Here is an 11,198-nt window from a genome sequence, read left to right as displayed (position 1 = left end):
AGGCGCCGAGCCAGAAACGTTTTTTTTAAGGCTAGTCAAGTGAAGCAGTGGGAATGGAGAAGGAACAAAGGGATCTGTAACTGATTGTGATCAATGGAAACTTTTTAATTTAGTCAGGTCCCATTTTTAACTTTTGTTGTTGCTGTGACTGCTTTTGAGGTTGTCTTTATAAATTGGGTACTTGTGGCTATCCAGTTTTCCTGCAGTATTTGTTGAATACAGATTCTTTTCCATAGTGTATGTGTTTGTCTGCTTTGTCGAAGATCAGATGGGAACGAAAATGGTTTCATATGTGTTCTGAACCATAGGTCTAGGCCTCTGCTTTCGTGTTTCTCCTGTGCTGTTCTGGTTACTGTAGCCTTGAAGTATAGCTTGAAGTCCAGTAAAGTGATGCCTCCCAATTTGTTTTTATTATATAAGGTTGCGTTGGGCATCTGGGGTCTTTTCTGGTTCCACAGGAAGCGTAGATAACTCTTTTTTCTAGATCTGCAAAAAACAATATTGGTATTAAAAAGAGGGTTGTACTGAATCTGTCTGTGAATCTGTAAATCACTTTTGGTGCCTTATTAGTTTTCTTTCTCATGGGGATCAGGCCCTGGCTGCTTGTTCATTGTCTCTGAAACAGTTTCATACTTTTTGTCCAATATTCTAGGTGCCTAAGGTAAGAAGGTAAATTCAGTTTTTGTTTCTCCATCATGGCTAGAAGCTAGGGTGATATTTTTAAATGAATAAAACAATACATAGAAAGGAAGCCAATTTTTTGAAGTAATTTTAATAACATTTCATAACTATGATATGATATGGTGGTATACGTGCTAAATGCATTAAATAACAAAATATCGTGTGGAGTCTAGTCATTATCCTTGAATCCTTTACTTGACTCCACATTTGAAACTGCCACTTTAAAATTATCTATGCTTGCCCATGTGTCTCCTAAAAAGTCTTCCAGTAATCTCAGACATACAAATGCTGTAGTTAGAAGAATATTTCCTTTAGACAGTAGATATCATCACAGAGTCTGTCTTAATTTACCAAATGAGAAAAATTAAGCCTAATAGTTACTAATCCTTGATACAATACTAATATAATACAGGTTTAATATCCCTAATCCTATCTGAAATCTATATCCTCTAAAATCTAAAACATTTTAAGTAATGGCATGATGCTCGAAGGAGTTATTGCAGCCTTTCAGATTTCAGAATTTCAGATTGGGGACGCTCAATTGATAACTGTATAATGAAATTATTCCAAAACCCAAAATAATCCCAAATCCAAACACCACTGGTCCCACATGTTTCAGATAACAGATACTCAACTTGTAACAATTAGTGGTCATTATGCTTGTTAAGCAATTACCAATTAATATTAATAAGTAATCATTAATGACACTAATCATTAATAACAAAGCTGTGAATTTAAAAAATAATCTTAGGGCCAGGCGTGGTGGCTCACGCTTGTAATCTCAGCACTCTGGGAGGCCGAAGCAGGTGGATCTCTTGAGCTCAGGAATTTGAGACTAGCCTGAGCAAGAGCAAGACCCTGTCTCTAAAAAATAGGTGGGCATTGTGGTGGGCACCTGTAATTCCAGCTACCTGGGAGGCTGAGGCAAGAAAATTGTTTGAGCCTGACAAGTTTGAGGTTGCTGTGAGCTACGATGCTATAACACTCTAGCCAGGGCAACTGAGTGAGACTCTGTCTCCAATAAAATAAAAATAAATAAATATAATCTTACGTGGCTTATGAATGTTTTATTGTCTCTTTGCCATCAGTGCTTTTCCTTCTTTCTTTCCTTTTTTTTTTTTTTTTTAAGAGATTGTACTCTGTTACCCAGGCTGGAGTGTTGTGGCATAATCACAGCTCCCTGTAATCTTGAATTTCTAGGATCAAGTTATTCTCCTGCTTCAGCCTGCTTCAACCTTGAGAGTAGCTGGGACTTAGGAATGTGTCACCATGCGTGGCTGATTTTTAACTTTTTTGTAGAGATAAGAGTCTCCCTGTGTTTCCCAGACTGCTCTCAAACTACTGATTTCAAGCGATCCTTCCGCCTGAGCCTCCCAAAAGTGCTGTGATTATGGGCATTAGCCACCGTACCCAACCTAATTTCACTGTTTAATTGCTTCAGCATTCTTTTTAGGAAATAGTCTTAAGTCATTCCTTAGTTCAATAATTATTTAATAATCAGTAAAGCTTTGTATAATATAAAAAATTAAACATGCAAACTTATTGCTTAGTATAGCCTTAACTTCTTTGGGGGTTTTATATTATTATATTTGGTGTGAACTAAGATGAAGACCTCTACCACTGTAAGTCTTAGAGGATCCATGTTGTATAGTTGAATGACTTTCCTTTTTTTCCTCTGTGTCAGTGGTACATATGTCTTCCTGGTTGGTAGAAGGAAGGTAGAAAGGAACAGTTTGGTTTCTAGACTTAGATTTGTACTCAAGTGTATTGAGTTCTCTGAAGACAAAACTAACATGTAACTTATATAGGATTGTTTTGCTCATTATTTGGGGGATATTATGCTTTTCAAACTGACTATGAATAAGTGGTTATACAAATAAAAAATGATCAGTTCTTCTGTCTTTCTGTGTTTCTAGGTAGCTCTAATTACCCAGTATTGCAGCCATGGAGTCCATGCTTAATAAACTGAAGAGTACTGTTACGAAAGTAACAGCTGACGTCACTAGTGCTGTAATGGGAAATCCTGTCACTAGAGAATTTGATGTTGGCCGACATATTGCTAGTGGCGGCAATGGGCTAGCTTGGAAGATTTTTAATGGCACAAAAAAATCAACAAAACAGGTGAGTCTTAATTGGGTATCTGATTGAAAAAGGCACACCTGCTAAATAACGTAAAGGACATGTACGCATTTTTATAGTGCCGAAGTTCTTTAATGGGTTCTTAAATCAGTTCTTGAGTTCTTGTTTTACTACTTACAAAGCCAGCCGTACAAAAACAAACGCTTTGAGATGTGCCCTGAATCTCCTGGTTACAGATAAACTAACGTACCTTATCATCTTACAGTCTAATTTTGCTTTTTAATAAACATGTCAGTTGAGCAAATATTAGATTGTAATATTTAGCAAAGTGTATGTTTTAAGATAAAAATTGTCATGTTCCTGAAATTTCTTTTGCATATTTGTCAGTAAGTTATCGGCCAAATAACACATTTAAAGTTTTCAGTGTTAAGTGTGTGTTTTTTATCGCCCTTTTTACTATATAGCATTGTAGAAAATAGACTTCTATAACATTCTTGTGTTTAACCTCATGGTTTTTACCACTAGAGGGAAATATATTAGTGGAGTATAATCAGTAGTGTGTTTGGAGTTATGTTTATTTCATATTTACTGGAAAACTGTTCTTTTAGTAAAGAGTAGTTCAATTTGTAATTTTTTAAATATTTGGCTTAAGAGACCAACAGATGGTTGTTAGAAATATGGAGGATTAAATTTTGTTTACAGCTTTCTATTGGAACTGGTAAAGAATAAAAAATGTCTAGATTTAAAATTTCTGTAGAAGTATGTTCTTGTTTTCAAAAGGACTTTTATTTCCCTACAAGTGAAATATATGGATTGTAAGATGTAAGGGATAAAGACCAAATTGGCTTTGGTTATCCTTTTATGAAAACAGGAATCTTGGTCCTGTGGTAGATTGCTGCTATGTAGTTTGTATCTGACCTGTAAATCCTGTTTTTATTGCCATTTGGAAATCTTTTGTATCTTATTTATATATATATATTTTGAGACAGAGTGTCACTCTGTAACCTGGGTAGAGTGCTGTGGTGTCATAGCTCACAGCAACCTCAAACTCTGGGGCTTGCGCAATCCTCTTACCTCAGCCTCCGGAGTAGCTGGGATTACAGGTGCCCAACACAATGCCTAGCTAGTTTTTGTATTTTTAGTAGAAATGAGGTTTTGCTCTTGCTCAGGCTTGTCTTGAACTCCAGAGCTCAAGCAATCCACTTGTCTTGGCCTCTCAGAGTGTAGGATTACAGGTGTGAATCACTTCCAAAGCCTAAAAGTCTTTATTTAGATCCAAATGAGATCTATTGAGATCTGTATCTTATATGCTGATTCATTTAAGTTGTCATTTTTGAACATTGTTTTCTCTTTCAATTCACTTAGAGTTAGTTCATCCAAAAAGTATTTTCTTGAGTAATGACTACTTAAAAACCATCAGTGAGGTTATGAGGTTATACAGTTGACCAGCCTCCTTGAACACTAGCACAAATTACTAGTTATATAAAGGGTAAAACAAAAAAACACTAAATTTACAAAATTATGCTTTTTCTTTTTAGAGACAGGGTTTAGCTATGCCAGGCTAGCCTTAAACTCTTGAGGGCTTGAGCAAATCTTTTGCATGAGGCTGCCATGTAACTGGGACTATACCCACATGCTCCCGTATACAGCTCAAAATTAAGCATTTTTATTAAGGATGTGGTATAATATAATAGCATCTCTGTGCTTAACCAAATAGTTGAGATGTTTGTGTTGATACCAGTTCCTATGCTAAATCCCCTGATAATGTTGGAGCTTCTGTTGCTACTTACAGAACTTGAGAACCAGGCACAATTATAGAACCCCATTTTCAGCTGCTGTCAGGACTGGGTTGTCTTAGGAAACTTTACTTCGTTTCCTTTTTTTTTTTTTTTTTGCCAAATTTATTGCTTTGGAGTGAAAAGTAGTTTTGGGATACATCAGTGCTCTTAGTGAACGTGGTTTTAAATTTCCTGCTTTGCCTTCTTTAAACGGCAGGAATCAAAACTGAGTATCCTGTCTTTATTATTGTTTAATTCTGTAGAATAGCTAAGTCCCTAACCACCTTGATATTGAAGCCTCATTTTAATTTCTCTTTTAATTGAAATGTTTTAATTTTTTTGAATCGCCTCATTTTTATTGAAAGAGAATCATAGCAAAATAATCTAGAGCTCTGTTATTTCTAAATGTTATTTTGTATTTAAGTGCAATAGTAAGAAGGGGGGAAAGGGCAGATCCAAGAGTTGGATCTGTAACTGACTGTGAATGTTCAGTTTAAGATAACTCACTACCTTTGGACCAGCCATGCACATCTATCTAAATTAATTAAATTAAATCAAATTATTTCAAATATTCTATTGTCACGTGGCCAGCACTATTGTATTGGACAGTGCAGACAATTTCTGTAAGAATAAAAGGTTGTATGGGATAGCACTAATCTAGTTAAAAACTGGAAGAAACAGAATAAAAAAGATACTATTTCTAGTCTTATTTTCTTCCCCTGTAAAGGGGTATTGAGATTTAGGGCATCTTTTTTACCCTCCCAGCGTTTCTTATTCTGGTATACTAAGTACTTGATTCCAGTTGATAGCAATATTTAAGATATTACATTTGAAATTGACTTACAGGTAAACAGTGGGCTAGGGACCTTGGGGTGGGGAGAGATCTCATACCTGTTGTTGCATGATGGTAAATTATCATGAGATTCAAAAGTAAAATTTGCTTCTCGTTTTCTTTTTCTGCAAACACACTTCATTATTTTACATGATTTTCAAGAAAAGTGTCAAAACATTGCTCTACCAAAAAAGCCAACAGCTCAACAATATTTCTGAGTTAAAATGCTCCTTATGTAAGTAGTACTTTGAAAGTTTGTGTGTCCTTTTAAAGGTTATCTGTGTATTTTTTTCTAGGGTTATTTCAAGTTCACATTCATAAATGATGAACTATGATTTTCAGATCATGTATAGCTTTTGACTTTTTAGTCTAAATGCCCCTAGCAAAAGTAGTAATAAATAATAGCACCTACAGAGCAGATGAAAAAGTAAACATTTCTGAAAGCTGTGATGCAGCACGATGAGGAAAAGGTTTAGTAAATAAAATTTTACCTGTGTGCCTGATAGCTTCTTGTGCCTCTTCAGCACATCTGTGTTAGTATTCTGGCTTTATGTTTCCAAAACCTAGCTTCTCTTGATTCTTACTGTTTATGAAGGACATTCAAGTAAAATAGCTCATAATGAATAATTCATGAAAGTGGAATAAAGAATTGCTGAGAGTCTTCAAAACAAGTGTATGGTTGGTTTTTTGCAGTTAAAGTTCTTTAAGTTTTTAGGCTAGTTTTGTCTACAAGATAAGCTGTTAAGATTTAAAAAAAATTTTAATGTGGACAAACTTAATCAAACGTAGAGTCTGTTGTAAACATGTTAAACTGATCTTTAATGGTAGCTTATTGGCATTTGAAGCTACTTTTAAAGATTGTGTTCTTGGGGTATAAGCCCTGGGTACACTTGTAGAGTTGTTTAATTTCCTTTTTGAGTGTTCATTTAGAAGTAGCCCTTTCTCCCTAACTACCGTTCTTTGTGGAATCTGGTAGGGATGCTATAGACATTTCTAGGTGATATTTAGAGAATTAAAAATTGTTTCATCTATTTAATTTTTAAAATATAAACTCACTTTTAAGAACTTCTGTACAACCTGGAATAGTGCACAAATCATAAAAGTGCAGCTTGAGAAACGTTCACAGTGATTACCCTCTTGTAACCAGCAGTCAGATCAACAAAACACCACTGATACTCACAGCCTTTCCAGTCATTATCCCGACCTCTTCTCTCCAGGGGTAACGAATATCCTGTCCTTGAACACTTTAGAATAATTTTGTCTGTTTTTGAACTTTATTTAAGTGGAATCATGTGGTTTGTACTCTTGTGTTTGGCTCCTTTTCCTGAACAGTGTGTATTGTTGAACATAGCCGTTTTTCTTTTCATTGGTAGGGTACTGCTGTGACCATTTCTATACATGCCAGTGGCGTGTATGACACCTTACCTAGCTAGGTATGAGATTCTGAGGTTGTGGTGTGTTTGTTTAGTGCCAAACAGATTTTTGAGTGGTTGTACCAATGTTCATTTCTAGTTGAACAGTTTCTCCTATCTCTGCTAACCTTGATATAGTTAGTCTTTTTAGCTTTAGACATTTTAGATGAAGGGAGGGACTGTTTAATTTTAGAAAATCGTGTGAAATATTCTCCATTCCCCCTTCCTCTTCAACTTTCAAAGTATCTGAGAGGTAATTACAGGCATGGGTTTATACCATTATGTCTCAGTTATAGCTTTGTAACTGACTTAGTGTGTATAGTTTCATGTTTCCATGCTTAAAGTGGTTACCTGAACATAGGCACTCTTTTCAAACACATTCGCACATCCTTTTTTATGAATATTTATTGGAGAGGCATTTCTGAGACAAATGCCCTAGAGTGGAATTCATGGGTTTTACTAATTTTTATGCTATATTTTATTTAAACAGGCTATTAAAGATGGAAATTTCTTTGCCAATCTCTTCTCTGTTTCTCTGTCTCTGTGTAAATAAAGAAGATAAATAAGAGATGTTTGCCGTATAAACACATACATTTATATTTATATGTATGTATATTCTTTAAAAATTGAAAGACTGTCTTATCTGTTAGGAATATTATGACTATCAAGACTGCTAATTTGATTAATTTATAATAAAACACTAATATAGTTCTGTCTCATACCCTTTCATGTGTCCTTTGTGAAGCTAAGGGATTTATTTTTGGAGAAAATGTTTTTTAAAAACACTGTGTTCATCTGGGAGGCACCTGTGGCTCAAAGGAGTGGGGCGCTGGCCCCATATACCAGAGGTGTCAGGTTCAAACCCAGCCCCAGCCAAAAACTGCAAAAAAAAAAAAGGGGGTGCATTTTGTTTAACTATATATGTATGAGGTCTGACAATTAAGTTTGTAAACTCATCCCAGACAAAGTGCTGCTACACACCTTATTGCTGACTATCACTACAGCTGTTTGCTCGGTGCTCCCTTTGGAAGCTCTGCACCAATGTGGGTGCCTGGGCTACCCTTTAATGTTGGAACTCTTTTTCTGGAATGACTATCAGAGCTATCACCAGCACACAAGAACACACAATGACAATAATGAACACCCCTCAGCTAGACACCACCACGTGTCGTAAGCACAAGGTGGCAAGTTTGTGAATCTAACTGTCAGACTTCCTATGACGACAGCTCTGATGGCCATTCCAGATAAAGAGTTCCAAAACTGCTTTGCAGGGTGGAGTAGGTGCTGGCATTGGTGCAGAGCTTCTCAAGGGGAGGACTTCAAAGGTGGTCGTAATGATATTCAGAAACAAGGTCTGTAACCCCTTTTCTAGGACAAGTTCACAAACTTAATTGTCAGACCCTGTATATAGTTTTGCCTGGTCTTGGGCTAGCATTTCTAATTATTAGTAAATTAAGCTTTTATTCATTATTACTAGCAGTTGACATAAGGTTCTGTGTTACCAGGGGGTTAACTCTTCAAAATGGATTTAATATTTATCAGTAGTCTTCGAATGTCCCACCTTTTATATTAGTTTTTGCAGTAGATTTTTCAGAAATTGGATAGCATTAGTGTTAGTTTGGTTTTAGAGTCAGATTTGTTGGGTTGGCATTTTTGCCCTGATGGCTTTAGGTGCTTCATAACATCTCCAGTTAAATGACTGTTTCTTTCCATAAGGATAATGAAGGTTGATTTAAAAATGTTATTGTATAATAAATACTTAATTGTTCATATTTTATCCTTTCTACCAAATGTAGGATTGGGCATAGTCCCTTCCTTATTCTAAAATCTACATTGTATTATCCAGATGCCAATATTCTTGGGTGGGGCTTGCTAATACTATGTCAAATTCAGTGATAATAAGTAATTATAATAATTTAAAAATTTTAAAGGTGATTGATGTGCAGAACGGAATATGTTAGTCAAGTCATTTAGATACAAAAATGATAATAAACTATTTAATTTTAGGGGGTATATGTTGGTGCCTTTCAGTCCTCTAAAAAATCAACTTGCTGGCACAGCGGCTCATGCCTCTAATCCTAGCACTCTGGGAGGCCGAGGTGGGTGGATTGCTTGAGCTCACAAGTTCGAGACCAGCCTGAACCAGAACAAGACTTTGTCTCTAAAAATAGCCAGGTGTTGGGGGTGGGGGGGCATGGCACGTGTAATCCCAGCTACTAGGGGGGCTGAGGCAAGAGAATCTCTTGAGCCCAAGTGTTTGAGGTTGCTGTGAGCTGCGACACCAAGGCACTCTACTGAGGGTGACCAAGTGAGAGTATCGCAATAAAAAAAAGGTTATAAATTAGAACTATATCAAATAGAACATCCATATTATCACAAATATTATAGTTTTCAGAATAATTTCATAGCCTTTTTTGTTTAAAGTTAGGCTGTTGTAAAAAAAAATACTTTTTAATGGTGACTTTCTTTGCCAATGATTATGCAATGAATAAATAAAAAATAGGATACCAGGCCAGGTGTGGTGCCTCATGCCTGTGATCCCAGCATTCTAGGAGGCCGAGGTGGGCGGATCACCTAAAGCTCACGAGTTTGAGAACAGCCTAAGCTAGAGCAAGACTCTGTCTCTAAAAAATAGCTGGGTATTGTGGCAGGCTAGTGTAGTCCCAGCTACTCGGGAGGCCAAGGCAGGAGAATTGCGGGAGCCCAGGGGTGACAAAGTGAGAGTCTATCTCAAAATAAATAAATAAGGATACCAAATAGCCCTTATCTTTTGTCTTAGTAATTTTTGTGTTAAGAAAGAACCTCAGATTTCCACTAGAGTTAACAGTTGAATCTTGGGTGGAAGATAGACTGGATGACTGGACTATTTCATTTTTGTCTGTATATTTGAAAAATTTTGTAAGGAAAAGCTGAAAAAGACTTTAATTGAAGATGACAGTGAAATGCTTTTATGAATTGCTTATATTTATTGACATCTGAGTGTCTTCTAGGTGTATAATACTGCTAGATCTTGTGATGAACAGAGGTGCATGACATTGTTCCTGTGTTCAAGAAGATTATAATAGGCCTGGAATCCCAGTACTCTGGGAGGCCGAGGCGGGTGGAGTGCCTGAGCTCAGGAGTTGGAGACCAGCCTGAGCAAGAGTGAGACCCCATCTCTACTAAAAATAGAAAAACTAGCCAGGCATAGGGCACGTGCCTATAGTCCCAGCTACTTGGAAGGCTAAAGCAAGATCACTCAAGCCCAGGAGTTTGAGGTTGCTGTGAGCTATGCACCACAGCACTCTACCCAGGGTGACAGAGTGAGACTGTCTCCAGAAAAAAAAAGAAAAAAGAAAAGAAAAGAAGATTATTATATATATAAGGTGACATGTGTGTTAACAGAGTGAGTGGTATAGCATAGTAGTAAAAGAAAAACATAAATTAGGAATTAGACGAAGGTATATTCTGATGAAATGTTTTGGAGTATAAAAGAAGAGTTTTATAAAGTTGGTATGACCCCTGATTGGTTAACAACACAACCTTGTTAACGATGGTTGTAATGAACTTAAAGAGAAAATATGAAGATAGTCCCTGACCTATGTAAAGAATCTGTTACCTCTGACTTAATAAATGACTATGAGGAATTTGGTGGTGTTTCTTTTTCATATTACATTAACAACAGTTTTCCTTCTTGAGAGAGTGAAACTTTTAAGAGCTCAAGAGCCTTTTCATGTGATTTTTTTAAACTTAACCCATCTTGAAAAATAAACACTTTTAAATTAGATACATTTATAAAATGTGTTATAGCAGAACACTTACTAAAATAAGATTGTGCACATGAATGGTGAGGAACTTGGAACTTCTAGGTCATTTGTTTTTAGTTCAAATTAATATTCCATGAAACTCTTACCTGCTGGTTGTCCTGTGTCTCAGAATGACCAAAGAAGCTAAGATTATGTGTTTATATATAAGTGCTATTTAAAACTGTCACTCAAATGATTTCTTTCTTGAGGGTATGTAACACAATGCTTAGTACATAATAACTATGTGACTGTTATGTATTGTTATTTTTGGAAATAGGAAATTGACTTGGGAACCTCTTTATTTGTAAGCTTCTCTAGTAGACTGTGGCCAGAAACTTTTGCTATAGAGTGTGCATAACATCATCATTTATTCTTGTTCCTGTTATGAATCTCATATGAAAAATAACACTGAGCAAGGATCGACCTCAAGGACTACATAAATAACAAGTGGCAGAGTGAAATTGCAGCTTAGGTTTGTGAGAGTTTAGAACCTGGGCGTCCAACCACATTCTTACATGCCGCATGCATGTTTCTGTGTGATGGAGGAGTGGTATTAGGTTTCTGTCACATCACTGTGTTTGGCGGGGTGTTGAGTTTCTACCTTTATATTTCTTTTTTTTTTTTTTTTTTT

General features: G+C 36.2%; 1 protein-coding gene across 3 annotated transcripts in view; it reads left to right on the top strand.

Moving 5' to 3' along the window:
• The window catches only part of SCYL2 (SCY1 like pseudokinase 2), a 61,617-nt gene that overhangs the window by 14,947 nt on the left and 35,472 nt on the right, over nucleotides 1-11,198 (top strand). For all 3 annotated transcript variants that reach the window (XM_023509305.1, XM_003783318.2, XM_023509306.1), the window contains exon 2: nucleotides 2,598-2,802. In XM_023509305.1, coding sequence (XP_023365073.1) covers nucleotides 2,626-2,802 — 177 coding nt within the window. In that variant the 5' untranslated portion in view covers nucleotides 2,598-2,625. The remainder of the gene's footprint in view (nucleotides 1-2,597; nucleotides 2,803-11,198) is intronic.

Source organism: Otolemur garnettii, unplaced genomic scaffold (genome assembly GCF_000181295.1).
Source record: "Otolemur garnettii isolate 467f Iridium unplaced genomic scaffold, OtoGar3 scaffold00007, whole genome shotgun sequence".
NCBI lineage: Eukaryota > Metazoa > Chordata > Mammalia > Primates > Galagidae > Otolemur > Otolemur garnettii.
This window is presented reverse-complemented; position numbering and strand designations above follow the sequence as displayed.